Below are 24,995 nucleotides of genomic sequence, written 5' to 3' on the forward strand. Positions count from 1 at the left end.
CCAAGTTAAGCCATTTGTGTCTTAAAAGGCTTGTGTGTGTGTGTGTGGGGGGTCTATCTCCAAGGAAGTAAAGCATGGTATGTCCTTTTTAAATGAAAGTTTCCCAAATCCCTTGTTAAGACATCTGGTTATAGGGGCTCTTTCTGTTTCTTGTCATGCAAAGGAAGGCAAGTTCCTCTGAGCTGAGAAGCCCACAGGAACAATGATGTAGCCAAGTTCTGCTTGAATAAAATGTACTGTGAATCACTGGTGAGAACTGAGGAAGGAAAGGGAATAGAGGTTTACTTCTGAAATGGTGCCTACAGTATCTGTAAAGAATAAAACCTCAGTCTTCTTATGATGAAAGAGTACAAAATTACTAGAGAGTAATCTGTATGAGCAGGAAGCTAGACTTGGGATAAAATGGAACTTCAGCACCATCCTGGTTTTAGGATTAGTCTAGGGCAGACTTCAACTGCATAGTGTATGCACCTTGTTTCTAGATTTAAAGATTAGTAGTTTATCACTATCTTCAACTCTTCAAACTTGTGTTTATGGTGGAGCGTACATGTGACATGTAACATCGCAGACGAGGGTAAATTTTCTCTAATATAGGACCAACTATATATCTTCATAAGAAAATGAGGTTCCCCTGACAAGTGCAACTTGAGAAATGTGAAGCTGGGGCATCTAAAGGTGTCAGACTAGAAGAGAACAATTCCCCTGGGAGATAACACAGAATATATTCTAGTTAATAGATAAAAATGCCTTTATTTCTAACAGGTGGCTTATATTACACCCACATATGCAAAGCTGGTTTTGGAATTGATCCTGCAGCAGAGCAACGAAAGGTCCTGGGTATCACGGTATTTCTCCTCTGGCAACTCAATCTATAGAGCGTTTCTTCAGCTGTTTTTTGTGATGTACAGAGAGTTGTTTTTTATTGCTCTGTACGATAGAGATGTCCGACCTTGAGGAAGAGCGATAGCCTACATCCTCTGCTTTTATCGGCTTAATGATATGACCTGGCTTGGTGACAACCTTGGGAGTGGTCAGCTTTTGGAAGGCCCTCTGGGTGTTCCACGTGGATCCTATAGGGGTCTGGATGGTCCTTTCAAATTGCTGATAGTGGGTGAATGGATATGGAAGCACCCGTACCTGGTAAGGAAGGAAAAGGGTTCTGGTGAGTCAAGCCTCTAATGATAGCTCATTAGGTACTGTTTGGGCACAGGCCACAGTTCTATGTGACAACCTCAAGGGAGTGAAGCTACTGAGAGGCCAAGGCATCCCAGTGTTCCTATCTCACCTTAGGAGAACCAATCTGCTTGAGGATATTGGGGAGTAGATGTTACCTTGGGGAGTAAGGTAGGTCAGGACCTCCCTGGCCCTCAAAGATTTACCCAACAGTTTAGGGATTGAGAAATCCTGGAGACGGTTCCTGTCTAGTTATAATTCTTCCAAGGCTGCTGTACCAGGGTAGTAGCTACTACATAACACTGTGACTGCAAGAAACATTGGAGCATTTGTGTATCCCCATGGATTTTAGGATCCTTCTAGCCTTCTCAAGCTTGGTATTCTTTTCTTATTTGATACTAGGGGCTGAACACAAGGGCACTTTACACAAACTCTTGAGATCTATCCCCAGTCTTTCATGTTTTGAGACAGAGTCCCCATTAAGTTGCTGAGGCTGGTCTTGAACTTGTGATCATCTTGTCACCACACCCAGCTCTTTTTTTTGTGGTGCTGGGGATTGAACTCAGGGCCTTGTGCATGCAAGGCACACACTCTACCAACTGAACTATATCTCCAGCCCCACACCCAGCTCTTTTCCTTTCCTTTTTTTTTTAGTGCTGGGGATTGATCTCTGGGCCACACACAGGCCAAGCAAGCATTCTATTACTGAGTTACACCTCCATCCCTCCTTTTCCTTTTGATGGACTGAGAAATGCAAAGTTGGGGGTTAAGGATTAAACCCAGGGATACTGAGCTACATCTCCAGTACTTTTTGAGACAGGGTCTCACTAAGTTACTGAGGATTTCACTAAATTGCTGAGTCTGACCTTGAACTTGTGATTCTCCTGTCTTGGCCACCTGAGTTGCTGGGATTATAAGCATGCATCATTGCCCCTGGTTCCTTTTCTAAGGTTGATGTTTTAAGGAACCCGAAGATATACTTTTGAATCCTGAACTCTACCAGACTGTTGTGCTCAGCTTCACCCTCTATTGGCATCACAGAAGGCAGAACTGGAAGGTCCTAGATTATTGGCCTTAAGATTTGGCTTAGATAGGGGAAGTGATTTACCTGGGCAAATGAGGAATAGCGTGGGAGAACAGAACCCAGGGTTCCTGTTTCCTTGCCTGGTGTTCTTCTCCACTCCACCATATTGCTATCTTTAGACATGTAAATAATCTGTAAATATTCCTCTAATGGCCCAAATAGGAAAACAAAATAAAACAAAACAAACAAACACACACAAAAAAACATAAGCAGAAAAATGGGACAGGAGGGCGGGATGTAGTTAGCTGCTGAGGACTACCTGGTCGTCCTGGTAGTAATGAACCAAACAGATTCTCCTTAGATTAAGGTAATGTCTTATTTGGATTGATGCTTGATCTATGCACATTACCAAGAGCAAGGGAAAAAATTCACCCTCAGGAATCTCTGCTTCCCAACCTTGAAGCACTTTATTCTAGTGCATAGCTTATTTAAAAGGTCCTGGCAGCACACATCTGTAATCCCACTGACTTGGAGGCTGAGGCGGGAGATGGCGAGTTTGAGGTCAGCCCCAGCAACTTAGTGAGACCATGTCCCAAAATATTTTATATATATATATATATATTTCTTTTAATATTTAATTTTTAGTTGTAGTTGGATACAATGCCTTTGTTTTATTTATTTTATGTGGTGCTGAGCATTGAACCCAGGGCCTTGCACACGCTAGGCGAGTGCTCTACCACTGAGCCACAACCCAAGCTAAGGGGGCTGGGGATGTGGCTCAGTGGTACAGCACACCTGTACTCAATCCCCAGTACTGAGAAAAATAAAAAATATAAGGGAAATTCTTGAAGAACTATTTGGTACTCTGTTGTGACTGTATTAAAAAAATAGGTAAGAGCCGGGTGCAGTGGCACACACCCATAATCCCAGTGGCTTGGGAGGCTAAGGCAGGAGGATTGCAAGTTCAAAGCAAGCCTCAGCATCAGCCAGGCACTAGGCAACTCAGTGAGACCCTGTCTCTAAATACATGCCCTGGTGGAAGGGAAGGTGATCTTTATTCAGGTCAATGGTCTGTCACCTATAATCCTGTCCCATTGAAGAACCCTTTCCTCTTCCTTTATCCCTGTCTGTTCAACTGCTTATTTTCTAGTTATATATCCTCAGTTGGGATGATAGTGGCTAAAATTTCTGCAGTGAATAGTTCACAAAATTAGGATCAAATAGAGTATTATTAAAATGTATATTTTCCTCACCTCTGTACCTATTAAGTAGTTCTCCCCCCCCCCCCCCCCGCAAGGGCAAATGTAACTCATTTCAGTATTGTACTGTCTGGGAACAGATCTCAGAAATGAAGAGAACATAAAGGTCATCTAGTCCAATCTTATTCAAGTCCCCTTTACACATGCTCATACACCCAGAGCAGCCCATCTTATCTCTGGATCAGTGTTTCCCCTTGAATTCTGCCTCTCATCTATATTTGTTTTTGAGACAGGGTCTATGTTGCCATGCTGGTCTTGAATTCATGGGCTCAAGCAATCTTCCGGCTTCAGCCTCCAGAGTAGCTGGGAGTACAGGTGTGTGTCCCCACTCTCTGTTTGCCTCCAATATTCTTCAAGACTATGATCATACTCATATTCTTCTATCCTACATATATCCTTTGGTTGTTATCATGATACAATTTAGAATCCCTTCACTGTCCTTAACAGGTACACATTTGTCTTCAGCCATCTTTCTTTCTTTTGGTACTGAGGACAGAACCTAGGGGTGCTTAACTACTAACAGGTGCCACATCTCCAGCCCTTTGTGTATTTTATTTAGAGACAGGGTCCCGCTAAATTACTTAGGGCCTTGCTAAGTTGCCGAGGTGGCTTTGAACTTGCGGATCCTCCTGCCTCATTCTTCCAAGCTACTGGGATTAGAGGCGTATGCCACCATGCCCAGCTGCCTTCATTTTTCTTGACATGTGGCTCAACCCTTAAGGCCTCTAAACATTACCTTGACTATATATATAAACCTACAGAATGATAATTCTTACTTTGGGGAGCTTCTCCATTGCTTTCAAAGATTTTCCTTTCAGTCAAAAGCTTCCCAGTCAGTAATTAGAACAGCAGTCTATATGGAATTATTAATTTCACAGCCAGTCAGTGAAAACAACAGGTTTGATTCTGTGATCCAGATTCACACATCCCTCTTGACCACAGATTACTAGAATGCTCTTCTGAAGCAAGAGAGCCAGGCAGTCAAGAGAGCAAGTAACTAGAGAGCTCTTTAAGTCTCACCTGATGAGCTGCTGCATGGATATTGCGCTTCTCGTTGATAATCACATTTGGCAAATTCTTGTCTTTTCTTGGAGGACCTTCAGGGGCTTTAATAAGAAACCTGGAAAGCAAAACAGTAGGACTACATGTATTAAGGACTTAGTTAAAAGGGAGGGAGGACACTTAGGGGTGAGGCAGGAGAATTTTGTGCCTTTCTGACAGAGTTTCTTCCTTATTGTCTGCCCTTTCCTCATCCCCCAGTACCAGGGATTGAACCCAGGGCTTCCCTCATACGTGTTAGGCAAGCAGTGCTACCTCTGAATTATGTTCCCAGCCCCTTTCTTCTTTATTCTTACCGCCGTCTTTTCTTGGCACTGGGCTTCAGGCCCAAACCACCCCACTCGCCCCAGCCAGGCAGTGTTAGGTCCACATCCTTTGGCTTATTTGCCTCCACGGCTTCCCTCTTCTCTTTCAAGAAATCTTTGATGACATCATCCCCAGCAAAAGCTTCCTTTATCATCTGCTTTTGGACTCTTTCTTCTTCATCTTCCTGGGAAGAAACAGAGCAAGAGCTAGAGTTTGCCTTAAGAGCTGAGTTTTATGGTAAGTTTGAATTTTGGGTCATGACATTTTAGCGCCCCCTAGGGGGAAGTGCTGAACAATGACTGTCTTGTAATACAAACCAATCAGTAGCCAATTTCCTTCCTCTAGAGTAAATAGCCATAGCTCATTATCATATGAAATAATTTTAAACTTTCTGTAAGGAGGCTGCAGGGTGGAAGAAGGAATGGTCTGCCCTGGCAGTAGAAGCTCCAACTGGCCTGGCCAGAGTGGGCTTCCTCCGGCTTACATTCCCAAAAAGCAGGTATCTTACTTGAGCAGTTTCAATTGCTTAATCAGGGATCCCTGAACTAGATGCCACTGAGTGGCAACAGCTCAGTGACTCACTTTGAGTTGTCTTGCCTGGGATTTGGTCAGAACTTTGGGTGAATTCCCTCTTTCCTCTGAGGGCAGTTTTAGAGTACCCCAGGGAGGTTCTGGTGGCTGAGGATAAAGGATGTGGGGGTCTCAGCAATACCCACATATTTGCCTCCTCTAGAAAGTAGCTACTTCTATATTTGCATCTGTTAAACTGCCACTGGAACCAGCCTGGTCCCATAATATTCTGGACCTCTTATCTACTGAAATGTGCTGCCAGCAAAACAAAGCTTCAGTGATTTTATTGCACGAGCAAGGACACTTTCTGCACCAGCTCTAATCCTCCACAATGGCCAATGACCCTGGCTCTACTCACCAATTCCTCTATTGTGGGAACTTCCAAAGACTTCACAGAAGGAGTTTTTGTAGTTAGAAGGTTCCGTAGATTAATCATTTGTTCCTTCTTTTTCTTCCCCTTAGGGGCATCTGGTTGATTATTTGGGTTCCTCTCTGTCCACTCCCTTTGTAACATAGATCTGGGAAGCTCCCTTTTTTGAGAACATTCTTCTTTGCTCAGCTCTTCTAGTTCTTCCAGAGTCTGTACTCGCTCTGGCCTCTGCAGCAAAATGGGCTCCTCCTCCTCTGGGGCAGATTCCTCTGTCTGGACTTGGAGAACAGTCCCTGCTGAAGTCACTCTTCGCTCCCTGGACTGAAGGTTTCCTTTGTTGAGTCTCTGAGCCAATGCCCTTACTTCAGATAATACCTCCTGGCTGCTTGAATCTAGGGGGAAAAGAAAGCTGTCAGGAAAGGTTTGGACATTGCCTGGTCAATGGTTGCTAGGTACCATATATGACATTCTAAAAAGAACTAACGGAAGAAGAGAAGATTCTATATGCTAGATCTCCTGGAGAGTTTACTAATCACTACATGTCAAGCAGGAGGTAATAGAATTTTGTAGTTAAAAGCATCATGTTGGGGGCCTGTGGCTGTGGCTCAGTGGTACAGCACTTGCCTAGCATGTGCAAGGTCCTGGGTTCAATCCTCAGCACCATATAAAAATAAATAAAGGTATTGTGTCCAACTACAACTAAAAAATAAATATGAAAAAAAAGCAGCATGTTGGGAAGCAGATACCCTGGGTTCTATTCCCATGCAACTGCTACATCAGAACTGGGGCTTAATTTCCCTGTATGGTATATCCTGCTTGAGAAGACTACTCAAAGCTTCATTTTTTAAAAACTCAGGGCCTAGCATACGCTAAGCAGGTACTCTACTATTGGGTTATATTCCCAGTTTCCAAAATTTTTAAGAAGGGAGCCATTTTAACATGTGGCCTCTGAAGCCAACTTCATTGTAATTTATGCTTTACTATTTGTAAAAACTTCCAGGATGGTTTTGTCTTGACTCTAAAAGCCTCATTCCATCTTTTTAAAAAATTTTTTTTGAGGGGGTGGCTATTAGGGATTGAACTCAGGGGCACTCAACCATTGAGTCACATCCCCAACCCTACTTTGTATTTTATTTAGAGACAGGGTCGAATTGAGTTGCTTAGTGCCTCACTGTTGCTGAGGCTGGCTTTGAACTTGTGATTCTCCTATCTCAGCCTCCAGAGCCTCTGGGATTACAGGCATGGTCACTGTGCCCGGCCTCATTCCATATCTGCAAGTAGTATTTCATAATGTACTATGATCCAGTCAAGAAGAGAGGAAGTTGCTACTTTCTAGAGTTGATGTCACTCACACTTTCCAGTTGGGGACAAAATCTGAGCAAATCTTTCTAGTCTCAAGAGCCCTAAGGAAAACAGAGTGACAACACAGAGTACTTCTAAACTGCCTTTTGCAAAAACTCAAGTTGTCTCCAATCCCAAGTGGATCCTGCTTTGGCTTAAAGCCACCGCAGCTCCTCAAATGTGGCTTTGGACACCAGCCTCCCAAGTAGCTGAGATTATAGGTGCATGCTACCATGCCCAGCTAAATAACCAATTTTTTAAAGGGGTTCAAGGGATGTTGCTGTGTTTTGTGTTCATATAGAGACTACCCACATTTTCAGTGTGCAGTGCTACTTTCCAAAATCCTCTCAGAAGTGACTACTTATAACTACCTAATCCCAGAAATCTCCAGCTGAGAATCCTTAAGTAAAAGGTTCTCACAACACATTTTAAATGAAAGCAGTTTTTTTTTTTTTTTTTTTGTGTGTGTGTGGTGCTAGGGATTGAACCCAGGGCCTTGTGCATGCAAGGAAAGCACTCTTACCAACTGAGCTATATCCTCAGCCCATGAAAGCACTTTTAAAATAAAAATTTTACCATGTAAAAACAGATTTTTGTTGACATCTAAATGTACTATTCCTATAGGAAATCAAATCAGACCTGAGAATCTGTCCAGACAGCCAGGGGATTTCTCAATGTAGGCAGTTTCCTAAGCAGGTTTTATGATGTCTGATTTATCTCCAGAATGAGGGCTCTGACCAACAGCAAGGATGTTGCATTGTTGACATAAAATCTCTTCAAAATAATAGGAAAAAGTATACACAGAAACTGAAGCCAAGCATGGTGATGTACACCTGTAATCCCAGTAATGAGAGGCTGAGGCAGAAGGATCACATGTTCTTGGCCAGCCTCAGCTGTAGTGGGACCCTGTCTCAAAATAAAAAATAGGAAGGGCTCAGTGGTAAAGTGCCCCTGGATTCAATCCCTAGTTACAACAACAAAACCTGGGAACATAATCATAATTCTAAAGTGCCATGTAGCCTGTAGAGCCATTCATGCCTATATGAAGTGCTAAAGATGCCACTCCCATTTTACAAACAATACAAATTCCAGCAATTTGAAGATATAAAAAATCCACTTACGTACACCTATAAGTGTGAATGGACTTTCAGAGTTACCATCCCATCAGATGTACCTCTCTGATTTGTATTTATAAGTACTAATTATGTCTTTCTGAAGACTGTAAGCCCTCAAGAGCAGAAAATGTGCCTAAGCACATTGCACAGCCATGCAGAGGAATGCTTATTAAATGCCTTTGAAGAAAAATGGTTATTATGAATCTAATTTCACTTCAGGGACCCAGTGCACTCCCTCTTGAAAGTCCCCAGAGCCTAATCACTGCACGTGTGGGTGGACACTTATTTTTTCCCTTACAGTTCATCCCTAGCAATATGAGGTTGTCCCTTCTGCTTCATCATACCTCACCTTTTGTTTCTTGTCTGCCCATGGGCTCAGCATCCTGCTTGAGCTCAGATCTTTTTCTAAGGGCTCGCCTTTCTTCAAATTCTTTCAACAAAGTTTCTTCCTCTGCCACTGGTCTCTCATCTTCCTCACTTTCAGAAAACTCCTGGACAACAGGCTCAGGCAGCCGTTCAGAGTCCATCTGGTTTTCATCCTCTTTTGAATCGCTGTTGCAACTTCTGAGCATCCAGGGATTAGGTCCGTTTGCATCCATCTGTACTTCATTCACTACATCAGGGACAAGAGTTTCTTCATCTTCTGCGCCTCCCTCCTCCTCACTCTCTGAAACTACCTGGAGTTTCTGTGTCAGTTCTTTGTTCTTAGCCAACTGTTCTTGCATAGCTTGTCGAGCCTAGAGGGAGTCACAGCAGGAGACAGACTTGTCATTAGTGACCACAATTACACCTTTTCTGGTTCATTTCTTAAAAGCTGTCTATTCTCCTTTTAATTTGGTAAGTATTTCTTACTGATATCTACTGTTTAAACTGTACATACTGTTTTTGTAGCTATGGGATAAGATGGAAGACAAATTATTTGTCCCTAGGGAATCAATATGTAACACAATTTACAAAAAGCTCCTCTCCCCTTTGCTGGACTTGCCTTTAACGCTGTTTCCCTTTTCCACCTTGTTCCTGGTCATTTTCCTCTCTGCCTTAGAGATATTTCTGATGGCTTTTTAGATTCTTGGTTTTCCATCCATCCTCATGGCTCTTCCCCAAATCTGCTTCTGCTAGCATCCTTATGGACTGATTTTTTCCTTTCTTTCCTCCAATTCCATCTCTTCTGTCACCCTGATGGTCTCTTACCTCCAGATCATATTTGGCCATAATTGCCTTTGACTTGGCCCATTTCCCACTGTTCTGGTGCTTAAGGCTCATTCGCTCCTGGAAAGAAAGGACAGAGGGAGATCTTTAGTGCCTTCAAGAGAAAGTTGGGTTCAAAGAGAGGGAAGGTTAAGAGGCAGTCTCACCATCATTCTGGCCTTTTCAATTTTTTCCAGTTCTTCCAATGCAGCAGTTGGATTGACCTTCCGTAGCTGCTCAAATTCTTTTAGGGCTTTCTTGGCCTTTCCTTTCTTCACAATTTTGTGATATCTATAGGGTAAGAGGGTTGGGAGGAAGAGCTGAGAGATTTAGTTGATGTCACATGCATATGTACCCATGTTCTATATCCAAGTGGTTTCCCTATGCAGGGACCAGAAAGGATGTAAGAGTCAGCTGACCGTAGGGAACCAGTTTGGGACCTGAGAGGACTAGCAGGACTCTTAGTCCCTGGAGCCAGCCCCTAGGAGCTGACTTCTGCACAGTGGAGTCCCCTCTGCTTCTATAGCCCAAGGGAGGAACAGAATAAATTCCAAAGAGGTAAAAAGGCAGGAAGGAAGCTCTACAGGCTTCACCAGCTATGGAATTCAGAACTCATTTTGCAGAACCACTCTGTGATGCCTTGGAAGGGAGAGAAAGTTATTTAACAGTTCTCTTTGGCAAAATCATGCATAAAAGCCAAAGGAGGAGGAAAGGTTGTTTCCAAAGCAGGCAAACTATACAAGGTTGGTTTGGGGGGGGGGGGAAGGCTAGTCATTACTATTTGGGAACTCTCTTATATGACCCACGTCCAAGAATCTCTACAAAGAATTCATGATCGGCTACGTCATTTTATTCCATGGGATCCAAGGCCTCTTTACTCTTTATTTATTTATGTATTTTAGTTGTTGATGGACCTTTATTTTTTATTTATTCATTTTTATGTGGTGCTGAGAATTGAACCCAGTGCCACATGCATGCTGGACAAGCACTCTACTACTGAGCTAAAATCCCAGCTCCAAAGCCTCCTTACTTTTTACTTTTTATTTTCTTCTCTCTTCGAGCTCTGGCTTCATAGTAGGATTGCAGAGCCCGGGCTCTCTGAAGCTCTGCTCGTCGCATCTTAGCCTAAAATGAATGACATTTACAATGACTCCTGGACATGAGGGCAAATGTTGGGAGAAGCATAGCAAGCTTGGTTGTTCAAAGGGCCTAAGATGCTTACCTCTTCTAGGCTCATGGCTTTCAGAGAGGCTTGTTCCATAGGAGTCAGTAAAGGGTCTGTCACTGGCTGCTTGTTCTTATGGAGGAGGTTAAAAATTTCATGCTCCAGGGGAGTTCTTGCCTTAAGGAGACAACAAAACATTCTAAGTCTTAAGCCATCTCTTATATCTTTTACTTTACATTCCTAAGACTGTCTAATTTATGACACTATAATTGAAATCACAAAATGGATAGGATTGGCTATTACAGCAAGAGAAGGTTCCATCTTGGCTGTTCAGTGGTGTAGGCAAAGCCTTATTTTATTCTGAGTTTTAAAAAATTCTGAGGGGCATCACTCTGTTCGGTTATCAATATATGTAAATCAGAATTCGATCTCCTTAAGAATCCATGTAGGATCCCCTTAAGTCAGGACAGATAAATCAGTTTAGACTGTCAAAAACAAAATAATCCCTGTAATGTTATATATTTGAAACATTAACTATTACCAGTTAGGAATCTCAGATTTTTTATCATAAGCCTTATTTAAAGGCTATTTTCTAGAGGGGAGAGGAAGTTAGATCATAACCATTATTTGCCACCAATGGTATGCCAGGAAATACATCTGCGTAATGGCTCAGAGGGGACCTCCAACTTTTTGAAACCACAGTGAAACACTACAAATCCTGTATGTATGTGTTCTTGGTATTGTTAATTACCAATGAAAGCAAACAAGAAAAACATGGCATTTGTTGGTATACTCTACAAATTTAGTTTATGGCAAGTTGTGTGTTGCAATTTCCTGAGCACAAAAGGACACTACCTTAAAAAATATGACCTTCATGTAATTAACCAGCTTCCTGACAGTTCGAATTTAACTCGTTTCCTAACTCTGGCTCCAATTCCTCAGTTTCCACTTAATTTTGCTAAACAGTATATATATATATATATATATATATATATATGAAACGGGTAAGCTGTAAGCATGTCAACAAAAGACTCCATTTGCTGCTTGACTGATACTGTGAGGATGACTAAAATAATCAGGCCAGTCATGCCATGGTCTACTCTGACAAGGCACAAAGATAGCCCTAGGCAACAGAGCTAGTTTCAAACCTCACACATATATTATGTGTGGTTTTCTTCAATGGCTATATACATCATGGTCAGCAATAAATTTGTAAATATCTAGGCAAATGCATAAACATACGTTATACGGTGCTATTGATTTAACCATGAACCTATTATACTGAATAGTAAAGGTACATGTTTTTCCATTTTTCACTATTTGCAGTAATGATCAATCGGACTATGAAGCGATTTATATCACAATGTTATACTCTCCCTTCAACTCACTTCAGTTTACCAACATTGATCGATCAAAGCAAAAACATTCCAGGCACTTGTGAGGGGTGCCAGGAATCTACAATTGATTAGGATAGTTCCTGTCCTCATAGAGCTCATAGCCTTTCAGAGCAGAGAAACAACACAATGAGTTACCTGTTACTCTCCAGGGGTAAGTATTGAGGAACAAACCATTGCTTCTGATTAGGAGGCAGGTGGACTGGGTGGGAACGGAAATGACTTTTTAAGTTAGGCTTTGAGGTTTAAGAACAATTCTTTTAGGAGGAGGGGAAAATCCACAGATGAGTATAAACAAAAACATGGATATCTGAAAATTAGTGGTATGTAAGAGAACCATGTGTCGTCCAGTGTAGCTAAAATGTTGGGTGCTTTTATTTTGCTCTCTATGTGGAAAATCTTTGATGGATTTTAAGTAGGAGAGTGACAACCAGTTTTGTGTTTCAGAAAAAAAAAATCCTGATGACTGTGTAGGAGATGTGGTAAAGTTTCAAATGAAAAGAGAGAAGGTATCAGTTAGGGTAGTGAAAATTAAAAAAAAAAAAAAAAGAAAGAAAGAAAGCAGGGATCTGGTTGCCATAACAGGCAGAATTTATAGGACTAGCACACTGCACTGTATGGGTGGAGCAGGAGACAGTTAAGCGGACAAGTAGGAATCAGATAACCAAGATTTTCAACCCCAAGTGCCCATGGTAGCGGGGTTAAGCTTTGAACTGAGTTATAGGATGAAGGTGGTGCTAAATGTTTAAGGAGTCTGGGGAAAGAAAATGTGAAGCTCACTTTGTGGGAGACCCAGGTGATGTCTTATTTGCCATATGGACTATGAAACTGGAGATTAGAAAGGAGCAAGACTGAAAGCCAAAAGTCATGGAGTGCAGTTAGCAAGAACAAAAAGGCAAGGGCTGGGGATTTAGCTCATTGGTAAAGTGTTTACCAAGCATGTTTGAGGCCCTGGGTTCAATTCCTAGTATAGGGGAGGGGAGATTGGTGGGGGACAAAAAGCCTTAAGAAAAGTTAGAGAAATAAAAAGTACCACAGGTATGACACAAAAGCCAAGGGAGGGGAGATTTTAAGAACACGATGTGCCAAAGGTGTTGTCAGTTAGGCTGACAATTAAGAGGACATGTAGCAATTTGGAGGCCTGTCACTAAGGCCTTTTTTTTTTTAAATAGCATTGGGAACTGAACCCAGGGCCTCGCTAGGCAAGCATGATATCATTGAGCCATACCCCCAGCCCACTAATGTCCTTTGATAAAGGTTTCAGTAGGAGAAGCAAGTGAGAGAACAGACCCAGCAGTGGAGATCAGCTCTTCCCAAAGCACATTCTTCATAAGATAATGAGATTTACTTCACTTTTTAAAAGCTGAAAATTCAGCTGGGCATGGTGGCACATGCCTGTAATCCCAGTGATTTAGTAAGCTGAGGCAGGAAGATGGCAAATTTGAGGCCTGCATCAGCAACTTAGCAGGAACCCTGTCTCAAAAAGGTTGTGGCTCAGTGGTTAAGCACCCTTGGTTCAATCTCTGGTACAAAAAAAGAAAGCTGAAAATTTATTTTTTTTGGGGGGGGGGGTACTGGAGATTGAACCTAGGGCCTCAGTTTGTATACTCTGGTTTAGATTAAGTCTAACAGGTGTCTTCATTATCTGTTTATAGTGTGTTAAGGTGCTGGTGTATTCCATGAATCTGCATTCTCTAGTTGGGGCATGTGCCATTTTCTAATAATGGACCCTCCCTCTCCAGTATCTCCTGCTTTGAGGGCATATTGAAAGACTAAGATTTTGAGATACTCTGGGAAGTGCTGGTGTTGACTGATAGTGTAGGGAAGGAAAGAGAATGTGGAAGCACTTAGCAGTTTACAAATGCTTACTCATGCATTATTCCATTTAACTCTTCTCAGCTAGAGTTAAACAAAACTTTAGGAAACTGGACCCAAACTATAGTGCAGACTTTTTGGTTCTCAATCTCTGGAAACCTAGTATATACCACTTGTTGGTACTTTGCACTCTGAGGTGTAAGGACAGAACTGGGAGTTGTTAGCCAAAATGCTGAACTAAGCATTTCCTTCTCTCTCTGTACCACACTGGCATAATTTCTCAAAAACAAATTTTAGAGTGAATGAATGGCATAGTATACTCAAATATAGCCTCTGGGCCCCACTCCACCTTAAAGAGATTGTGCCATTCTCCTGAACCGCCATCTTGTCTTTAATAATCAACTTGGCATTTTTCTGCTACCTCTAAGATTACACTGTCATTTGGAAAAAGCAAGTGCAGAAGAATGTGTAGTAGCATACTACTACTTTTCTGATTAAAAAGGCGATAAACATGAATATATAAATAAAACTCTAAGTCAACAACAGCAATAAAAACTTATGAAAGTGATTACTTCTGGTTGGGCATGGGAGTAAAACTGAGTAGATGGGGGATGAAGTGAACTCAGGCTCATTATTATATATCCTCTATACTTCTTAATTTTTGAATCCTACAAATTGTATTACCTCTTATAACATATTTTACCTAAAGTTTCCCTTCATTCTGCAGCCACACTTTATACCTGATCTCTTTTTCATGTGGAAAAGGAAGCATCCTAGAAAGAGAATGGTAGTGACTTCAAAAACAACATAAGAAAACAGAGCTTATCCCCTTAATAAGCAACTATTTGCTCAATTCTTAGCAATTGTGGCAAGTAATGTTTATTTTGATTAGCTTTAATTGGCTCAACTTCCCAACACCTAAGACATTATCATTCCTGGATTTTTAGAAAGCATAGAGGAGAGGCATAAAAAGGTATCTATTCATGGTTCAGACACTCTGTTTTTGAGTATTTTTCTTTAGGACAGATCATCCCTTTATAGACTCCACACCAATGGTGTACCAGAAAACTAGGCTAGCTGTTTTAAAGCAGTTGTTCATAGACTAAAAATGGAGACCTTAGGGACCAACATAGGATTACTAAATTATAATTTTGCCAAGAGCATAACTACTATTCCACCCCATCACTTACGGCAACCATCATTTCATTAAAAAAAAAAGACATTTCCAACACCATTGAATAACCTCATAATAAAGAAGAGCTGGCAACCTCACACCCAATCAAACACACATGCTCATGATTATCCTCTTGCTTCAGATGGATAAAAACTGTCAGGGTTCAGTGTTTGGGAAGCTCAGCTCTAAAATATCTTTTTCCTCTGACACAGTTCAGAGCCATAATGATTACTTGCTAAAGTTTATATTATAATATAAACTTTACATTATAAAGTTTATATTATAATATAATTATATTATATTATAATGTGGTATTTCTTTATATGCAAATTTTAGGTTCATTTGTTCATATATCCTAAGGCATTGTTAATGCTACTAAGTTCCTGATTTCCCTAGGATCAAAATGTGGTTCTAAGTTCTTTTTTTTTTTTGGGAGGGGGAGGGGGTTGTATTGGGGATTGAACTCAGGGGGCACTCGACCTCTGAGCCAGTGGTCTTTTTTGTATTTTTAAAAAATTGTTTTAGTTGTTGATAGACCTTTACCTAGTTATATGTGGTGCTGAGAATGAACTCAGTGCCTCACGCATGCCAGACAAATGTGCTACCACTGAGCCACAGCCCCAGCCCTTTTTTGTATTTAATTTGGGGACAAGGTCTCACTGAGTTGCTTAGCACCTCACCATTGCTGGGATTACAGGCATGTGCCACCATGCCCGGCTTAAGTTCTTTAAGAACCAGTGGATAAGAGGGCTGGGGTGTATCTCTGTGGTGAAGCATTTGCCTAGCATGTGTGAGACCCTGGGTTTGATCCCTGCCACTGCAATAAAACAAAGAAACTAGGGAATGAGAAAGAATCAGTATGTTTCCTTTTTCTTGGCAATTAAGATGTTTCAATACAAAAACAGAAATAACCAAGTGCTATATACTATAAGCTAATGAAAAATGACTACAGAGATGTTGTGTGATTGGCTATTGCATAACTGACAATAAGATATGCCACCTCCTTTCTCCCTTTCTGACCATTAAATTAAAATGACTCAAACTGGCATTTAGGCTTAACATTTCATTCAAAATAGTCACAGACATGGAAATTTCCAATCCATGTAATCTTACCTATCAAGATTAAGGTTCATCTTGTCTTACTCACCTTCCAACTACTGAACACATGTTCAATGGGAACAAAGGCTGACTGCTCCTTCTCTAGGGGAAAAACAAGCTGCTCTGCTTGCCGGTTCTTCAGAACGATAGGATCCCATTTGGAGAGGGTTTGTGAGGTTTTGTTAAATGCTACTTCTCTGTGGATCTGAAACAGGCAAAGTACACAAAAGGAAAGAGCCACAAGATTATGCATAAAACTCTTAGAGCTAAAAGGAAATCAGGAGGCAATATTTCTTAGCCCAAGGAAAAAATCAGGATGCTAGAGATTAACTCTTATTTATTTCTCAGGATTTCAACTGCCCCTAGCTTACTCGCTTATTTGTTTGGGTATCAAGAACTGAACCCAGGGGTGCTTTACCACTGAACTATATCCCCAGTCTTTTTTATTTTTAGAGACAGGGCCTCACTAAATTGCTGAGGCTGTCTTTGAACTTGTAACCCTCCTGCCTCAGCCTCCTGAGTCTCTGAGATTATAGGTGTGTCCCACCATGTCCAGCCCCAGCTTATTTTTAATCTTGTAAGGGAATCATAATTCCTTTCCTCCCATTTTCAGTCCCTTCTCTTCCTTTTATTGTCTCATTTTTCCTTAACAATTCAGTTTCTTCCTCTAAATGGATCACATTCTCTGTAACTTACCTGTTCAACCTCTTCTTTGTTAAGGGGTAATTCCAGAGTCTTCTTTGATTTGACTCTTTTCAATTGCTTTTTCACAGTAGTCAATGACGATGAAGTTTTAACAGGCTCAAGCAAATCTGCAAGGACCAGCTTTTCTCCTGATCCTGTGGAAAGACCAAACTTTCTGGTCAGACTGAGAAGTGAGCCAAAATCTTACTATAATATAGGGTGTGGCCTTTGTGGAAAACGTGCAGGAAAGCAGGGATAATTCTTTTAAATCAACCCCTTATTCCTATATACTGACACCACCACTGTCCCATATTTCTAAACATGTTGGAGGGTGAAAGAGAGAAGAAAAACATTTAATTAAAAAATAGTCATTTTACAAGGTACATCAGTGCATGCCTATAATCTCAGTGACTTGGGAGGCTGAGGCAGGAGGATTACCAGTTCAAGGCCAGACTCAGCAATTTACCAAGACCCTGTCTCTAAATAAAAAATAAAAAGGGCTGGAGATATGGCTCAGTGTGGTTAAGCACCTCTGGGTGCAATCCCCAATACCAAAAAACAAATAAACGATGATAACAACAACAAAAACCTTCATTTGTTTGTCTCTTGGACTTCCTGCTTCCTTGCATAGTTGCCAAAGTTATCTTTTGAAAAAGGAATGTTACTTTGGGCATGGTGGCACATGCCTGCCTCAGCAATTTAGCAAGGTCCTAAGCAAGACCCTGTCTCAATATAAAAAATACAAAGGGCTGGGGATGTAGCTCAATGGTAAACCACCTCTAGGTGAAATATTCAATACCGCCCCCCAAAGTATGTTACATGTCATGATCTTGCCAAAAATCCTCCAATGGCTCTCCATTAGACTTCAAATCTTATCAATCTAAAGGATATTGGAATTTGGTCCCATCTGCCTCTTTAGCCTCATGTCACACCATTATGCTCTAGTCATACCATCCTTCTTCCTACTCTTCCAACATGCTGTATGTGTTTCTTCCTTCAAGTCTTTCCATCAGCTGTTCCCTTGCCTGGAATGGCTTTCTCCCATTTTGCATGGTTGACTTTTCTTGTCATTCAGATCTCAGCTTTGATTTTATTTCTTGAAGGACCTTTCATGACTAGCCAGTCTAAGGTGTACACCTCATCACTGATTCCATCATACTGTTTTCTCACTAATTCATGTACTTTCTTTTAATACTTTTAGTTGTAGATGGGCACAATGCCTTTATTTATTTATTTATTTATTTTTATGTGGTACAAAGGATCGAACGCCATGCCTCACACATTTGAGGCAAGCACTCTACCACTGAGTTACAACCCCAGCCATTCATATACTTTCAAAAGGGATATTATTGTTCCTTATTCACATCCAGGGGGAGAAACTGGTTGGAGGGCATGTAAGATATTACAAAGTTTCATGTTTCTCCAAGGCTCAATTGTGTGCACAAAATCATATTCCTTACTATTTGATTTCACAGAGTAGGAGTCAGTAAGGTTAAAAAAAAAAAAAGCCTAAAAGGCTCCTCAGGGGAGCAATAAAGAAAAAAAGTTGAAGTGGGCATGGTGGCCCACACCTGTAATCCCAGAGACTTGGGAGCCTGAGGCAGGAGAATCTCAAGTTCAAGGTCAGCCTCAGCAACTTAATGCAACCCTGTCTCAAATTAAAAAATGGCTGATTATGGAATGCAGAAGTAAAATGCCCCTGTGTTTAATCCCTAGGCTCTTGGGTACCTAACTTAACTTCTTTGACCTCCTCAAAGTGTTAAGGAAGATCTAAAATAAAAATGAATTGTGACCATTAAAGAGCTACACAAACAGGAAGTATGACCAAGTTAGTAAGAGATAGCTGCCTTCATTCATGTCCCTTTACCCCATCAAACTTCACAGAAGATCTTGACCCTAGACTTCTAGGCTTTTTTCTAGAAATGGAAGAAACGAAAGGGTATATGACCATCACTCTTAGCCCACTCACAAGCAAGCATTTATGGTATGATACATTAATCATATAAAAAACAGTTCCTGGAGGGTGAGGTGACCATCATGTTTTTGGAATCCCACAAGCTCCATGCACAGGTGTCTTCCTTTGTTCAACTTACCTTCAGAACTGACATTGAACTCGGACACCTTCAGACTAGCCTCAGATCTCTCAGCCAATTTATACCTGAAACTATGCAAAACAATATAATAGAAATCAGAAATAGATACATTTTTGGGGGAATAAACATTTTTCTTCTAAGGTTAGCTTTATTCACAAAACAGACAGTAAATCTGCTCCTAACCTAAACTTGATAGTCTAAACCTCCTATCTTTATCTTCTCTTTGACCTAGCCTCCCCAAAACACAAGGTAGTACAAAGTATGCATAATGGAAACACGCTGCATTTGGATTTAAACGCACCTGGATTTGAAATCCTGGATCTTCCACTCATGAGTTGGGTGAAGTTGGGGATAATTCAATTAACTTCTCTAATGGGGATAAGGAATGTCTACTCCATACTTCAAAAGAGTATGTGTTATTTAATTAAGGATTCCTATGTGGGAAAACCTAACTCAATAATAGTGATATGATAATAATAGCTAACAACCATTACATAATATTTACTATGTTAGGCACTGGTGTTAAGATCTTTACATTAGACACTTGGAAAATATTAGTTGCAGAGAAGTCTCATGGAATCAGCTAGTTATAACCTGACAAAAAATCTTACCTATTCTTTCCATCAAGGGAATTGATTGCTTCCAGAAGTTTTTCATGTTTTCTTTCTCCATCATTGTCCCCCTACACACAGTAAAGGAAAAACCATGAGAATGATAAGGGGAGGCAAAAGACAATGTGGAAATAAGGCCCATATATCTGATCACTGGAGAACTGGGGATTCAGATGAGGTTTCATGTGTAAGCATTCCAGTTCAAGATGAAAGAACTGCTTCAAAATCCAAATTCTCTTCTAAGGAACATAGATCCTTAGTAACTTGGGAGGTAATGTTATGCCTCTATCCTAACTTTTTTTTTTAACTCCTATATCATCTATTGGAGATTCAGCTTAGAAATATATTTCAATTAGATAATTAAATAACACCACAGAAACTCAGACTTGGGAACTTAGTCTTACAACTCTCAGGGAACTCTCTAAGGTATTTTATAAATAAAATATAAAGTATATGTAATTTATTTTAAGAGAACCAGAACATGTATGTTGCCAATGCTTTCCTTTCCAGAAGTGGTGCTGCATACCATAATTTTGAGGGCAGTTCAGCAACTGTCACTTACCTCATCTTCACTGGCACTCAAGGGGTAGTTTGGTAAATCCACCAGTTCATCCTGCTGGCTCAAAGTCAGTAGACTGTTAATAAAAACCAACAGAAAATATTGACATTTGAAATAAGTTTTTTGTTTTGCAGTAGTGGACACTGAACCTAGGGATGCTCAACCATTGAGCTACAGTCCCATCCTCAGTCTTTTTGAGTCAAGGTCTAGTTAAGTTGCTCAAACTGGCCTTGAACTTGTGATCCTCCTACTCCAGTATCCCATGTCTCTGAGATTACACACCTGCACCAATGCACCAGGTATAAAATAACTTTTATTCTATTAAAACAGTCTCTTGGGCTGGGGATGTAGCTTAGTGGTAGAGTACTTGCTCAGTGTGCATGAGGTCCTATGTTTGTTTCCTTGAAAGAGATAAATAAAGCAGTGTGGATGCCTTTGGAAATTTTCAAGAAAGTCAATTTAGATGGAAGTCAGGCATCACCTCCACGTAAGCAGTGTTTGGTAATATCCACACAAACTGCATGAAAATGTCTAACATTCTTCTGTGATTAGCACTGCATTTCCCACTGATCTCTGGGAAGGTGTAATGACCCAAGGTAAGGTGGTACAAGACACTGGTCCTGGCCCCTCAAGAGAAACCAGTTTCACAATGTCTATATACATCAGCCCACACATTAGATATCTTGCTAGGTGTAACGTAGCCAGGAGTGTCATCTTGATCATTCGTCCTTAGGAATGGAAAAATAGGACTGATTGAAATCAGCGGAGTAAGCCATTTTTCCCGGGGCTTGCTCCGCCAAATAAATGCTTAACTAAGGAGATGGGTACCCAGAAGCAAACCAGTCTATCAATATCTAATCATACATCGGTATTTGCAAATCCAACATTACCAAACTGTCATTTGGTCTTTCTGTATGTGTGTGGGGGGAACACATGTAACTTCAATGTAACTCCTACACCGCCAGGGCTTAAGTGGGCCGCCGAGGCAGAAAGGCGGGTCACGTGACGATGAAAGTAAAACATATTAACTTAGTAGCAGAGGAAGAGCCTGTTAGGCCCAACAGGAGGGCAAAATGCCCAAGGGGGTAAGAAGCAAACTAAATCAAATTAGAAGAACTTTAAAGGATGGATCGCGGAACAGCAACTAGTGCCTGGGTCTTAGGAGGGGAACAACTCCTGTTTGTTAAACTGCCGGTCCCGCTTCCTAAAAGCCGGGGAACTCGGCTCCCAGAGACGCTAAACTCTCCTTTTTTTCTCCACTCCTTACCTCTCCGCAGCCCGGATCGCCTTCATCCCAGCAGCCTCCTTCTCACATGGGCCAAGAGCGGAAGCCAAAGGACAGCAATTTCCGTGCCGGCCGCAAAGCAATTTCTGTTTCCGCCGATCGCGCGACTAGATACGTAATTTCCGCTCCGTGCTCCGGCAGTAAGAGTCGCTATGGGAGGGGCCTGCGGAACCCTGGGTGGCTGGGGGGTGGGGTTGGGTGGGGGGTGGGGATAAAAGGCCTGTCAGTGGGCGGGGCTTTGCTTTCCCCACCTATCTTATAGATCTTCCGCTGGCCGGCATTGGTCCTTTCAGGATTCATATTTCTACGCTGCCCAAGGTGGGCCAGCTGAGGGCGAGGCTGCTGTTCTGTCAGGGCTGGAGCCCCATCCTTAGTTGTCTCTGCCTAATCTAAAAGCAGATTCCGGTTTCCGACAGAGTTGCACAAACCCAAAGCCCATCACTGGCCAGCCCAAGGCTTTAGTGAACGCGGGCAATATGATCAGCATCCTGCCGGACAGGCCCAGGCGACTGGACGGCAAACAAAGCAAATTTCCTCCCATCTGGAGGAAAAACTCCTTTTGATCCCGGGCCCCTTGTGATCTCCGCTTTGTGTTTCTCTTCCTATGAAATAGTTTCATCCAAAAAAGTGGCCATACTTCTGCATCTCCCATAAACTTTTTTCACAGTCTGTGCAACTTTTATTTCAATCAGGAAGTATTCAAATAAATCTATATACAGTCTAAAAACAATAGAAAAGGCAAGTAAAAAGGCCCATAGTCCAGTTGAGGTGGGGACAAAGGGTCGGCTGGGCAAGCGTCATACCTGCACCCAGAGAAGAGCCTGGGCATTGCCCTAACAGCAATGAGACAGGGCCGAGTTGAGTAGAGGGAGGTTCACGGAGTGAGGGCAGGGAGGGCACTGCCTTGCCACATGACTCTGTCTGTCTGCTCCTACAGGGCAAGAAGAAGCTCCAGGGCCACCCCGTGTTGCCAGCTTGGCTCAGACAGGCCCACGGGGAGTAAAGGTCTGGCCTGAATTCTGTTAGCATGTCCAAACCTTCACAGTGCTATCCACAGCTCCTGAGAAGAGCCGGCCCCAGGACACAGCCAGTGCAGTCACACTACCCTGGTGGTGCAGTAGGGTCTGGGTGCAGATCATGTTATCCATACTCCAGACCCTGAGGGACCAGTCGTAGCATGCACTGAAGACTTTGGTCTGGTCTGGTGTTGAGATGACTGCCAGGGCATAGACAGTTTCCACATGGCCTGTTAGGGTCCGCACCTGCTCCTTGGACTTGATGTCCCATACGTGGATGAGGTTCTCATAGGTGCCACAGACAATGTGGTGATTCGTCACAGTGATGGAGTAGACACTGCCACCAGACGTCTGTAGGACGTGGATGCAGTTGAGGGTCCAGGGTCCAGATGTCCCAGATCTTGATTGTCTGGTAGGAGCCACTGTACAAGTAGCTCTGGGCTGCCACCAGGGCCCACACCCAGTGGTTGAGACCTGTGAGCTCCTTCTTCAACTTTAGTTCAGTACCCATGATGTCCCAGACCTGTGGAGATGGCTTAATGGCTTCAGCGAGCCACTGAAGAGCATGTTGTGAGAGGACACAAGTGTGCACACAGGGTTGTCATGGGCCCGGATGGTGTTCACCTTCTGCAGGTTCTGGATGTCCCACACAATGATAGTGCAATCTGAAGAGCCACTATAGAGCTTGCACCCTGGATGCAGAGAGCTAGCACAATGCCGTCATGGCCCTCTAGTGACTTCTGGCACTTGTAGGTGGTACAGGTGTCCCATACCTTGATGGTCTTGTCAGAGGAACCACTGAAGAGCAGGTCACCCATGGAGTAGACCCAGAGACACCAGACAGGGCCCTGGTGGCCCACAAAGGTCCCTTTGCACTTGAAGATATGCTGAGGGTCATAGGATCCTAGGATGCCCATGTTCAGTCTTGCATTGATGTGGTACAGCTCATCATTCAACATGGATGTATCCCTCCAGAACTCCATGAGGTCCTCGCTGAGTTTGCTCTGATTTTCATCCAGGACATCAAACTTGAGCTCGAGGCTCTTCTCTAGCTGGTCAATATTCTCACAGAACTTGCCCAGTATGGAGCGCAGGAAGGCTATCTCCTGGTCCTTTTGTGTCAGGGCCACATGCATCTCATGGAAGCGATCAAGAACTCCTTCAAGCCTTCAAACCTGCATGTTTCTAGATGTGTCTCATATGTGTCCTGGTTCCCGATGAAGGTGCACCCGTACTTGGAGTGAGGACACTTGATGTGCTCCCATTCTTTGAGGTGGGCTTCCAGGTTCATCTTGAGGAGGGGTGGGCAGCTAGGATTGTTGGGGGCAGCGCACAGGCCTGTAGTCCCAGCTGCCCTCATGATCCTTGCGGGCACTAAGCTTAATGGTGAAGGGGCACCCCCGGGGGTCCACCTCGAAGACACTGGGCTTCCCTGCAGCCGTGCCTGCAGTGGATGAAGAGCGCCCCAATCTGTTCGGCCACTGCGATGTTGTTCACCACCACTGTCAGCTTGGCATTGTCCACGACACTTCTTTGACTTCAAGGCACATCTTCTACAGAACGTGTGCCCACAGGTGGTGATCACAGAGTCCTTGAATACACCACAGCAGAGTTGGCAGCACAACTTCACCGAGGGCTACTCAGCAAATACCAGTGGCTCCAGCTCCTTTTCTTCCTCAGGCAGCGAAAACGTGGAGTGCAAGGACATGCTGGACTCAGAATGCAGGGAGCGGACGGAGATGGCCGAATCAGAGCGACGAGGGGTGCTGATGGGGGGCATGCTGTCCTCCTCATCCCGTGGGGAGTAGGCGAGGGTGCTGGAAGAGGAAGGTGTTCTGCGGTGCTGCTTGCTGCTTGTGAGTACTGGTCCCATTGGCTTTCCTGATGGTGGTGACAGCAGAAACAGCGGGTCCAAAGGTTGTTTCCATTCTGGTCCCAGTGCTGAGGTCTGGGGAGGGAAGATTGGCAGGCCTCCCAGAGAGAAGCGGTTGTAGTGGGCGCTCTTGCCTGAGCTCAAGCTCTAGAGAGGCATCCAGGGTACTTGGGCAGCATTCCCCGCCCACGGCTGCCCGGGAGCGGCAGCGCCATCGTGCCCCCGCAGCCGCCGGCCTGGAAAGGGTCCCATAAACTTCTAAGATTTTTTCAGTGCTGGGGATCAAACCCAGGACCTGACACCTGCTGGGCAAGGGTTCTACAGTATCTTAAAGTAATCTTGTCTTATCTACAGTATCTTAAAGTAATAAAGTAATGACGAATAGCACAGGTTTTGAAGCTAGAATCTCTGGGTTTGAATCTTTCTTGGCTTTATCACTCACTGGCTTTGTAATTTTGAGTGAATCACTTAACTTTTTCTTTGTTTCCTCATTTTTTTTAAAGAGAGAGAGAATTTTTAATATTTATTTTTTAGTTTTTGGTGGACACAACATCTTTTTTTGTTTTTGATAGAACATCTTTATTTTATTTGTATGTGGTGCTGAGGATCGAACCCAACGCCCCCCCCCCACGCATGCCAGACGAGCGCGCTACTGCTTGAGCCACATCCCCAGCCCCAGTTTCCTCATTTTTAAGCTGAGAATGATAATAATACAATGGATAGTTGTGAGGACTAAATTAATATATATCATATAATATATATTATATGATATATATTATATGATATATATATATATATATATATATATATATATATATATATA

General features: G+C 42.6%; 1 protein-coding gene and 1 pseudogene across 1 annotated transcript; both read right to left on the minus strand.

Moving 5' to 3' along the window:
- Positions 1-751: 751 nt before the first annotated feature.
- On the minus strand, positions 752-21,349 carry Utp14a (UTP14A small subunit processome component). Its single transcript, XM_026413811.2, has 15 exons — positions 21,266-21,349; positions 20,002-20,074; positions 19,440-19,510; positions 18,829-18,899; positions 16,748-16,890; positions 16,101-16,256; positions 10,628-10,747; positions 10,436-10,530; positions 9,573-9,696; positions 9,409-9,486; positions 8,567-8,954; positions 5,750-6,153; positions 4,812-5,005; positions 4,477-4,576; positions 752-1,137 (listed from the first exon to the last, which is right to left on the minus strand). Exons 1-15 carry the CDS (start codon positions 21,289-21,291, stop codon positions 865-867), a joined length of 2,316 nt encoding a protein of 771 aa, XP_026269596.2. The 5' UTR covers positions 21,292-21,349; the 3' UTR covers positions 752-864.
- Positions 21,350-22,305: 956 nt separating this feature from the next.
- LOC113200409 (E3 ubiquitin-protein ligase TRAF7 pseudogene) lies at positions 22,306-24,242 on the minus strand (annotated as a pseudogene).
- Between the last annotated feature and the right edge of the window lie 753 nt (positions 24,243-24,995).

Source organism: Urocitellus parryii, chromosome X, assembly GCF_045843805.1.
Source record: "Urocitellus parryii isolate mUroPar1 chromosome X, mUroPar1.hap1, whole genome shotgun sequence".
In the NCBI taxonomy this organism is placed as follows: domain Eukaryota; kingdom Metazoa; phylum Chordata; class Mammalia; order Rodentia; family Sciuridae; genus Urocitellus; species Urocitellus parryii.

What these genes read in the sequence shown, in the direction of transcription:
- Utp14a (XM_026413811.2), bottom strand. Translation starts at nt 21,291, where the DNA reads ATGAAGGCGATCCGGGCTGCGGAGAG. An exon ending in GCGATCCGGGCTGCGGAGAG is followed by an intron (nt 20,075 to 21,265) that starts GTAAGGAGTGGA and finishes TTTTATTAACAG; the next exon opens with TCTACTGACTTTGAGCCAGC. An exon ending in GGGCAGACAAGAAACAAAAG is followed by an intron (nt 6,154 to 8,566) that starts GTGAGGTATGAT and finishes TTTTCCCCCTAG; the next exon opens with ATTCAAGCAGCCAGGAGGTA.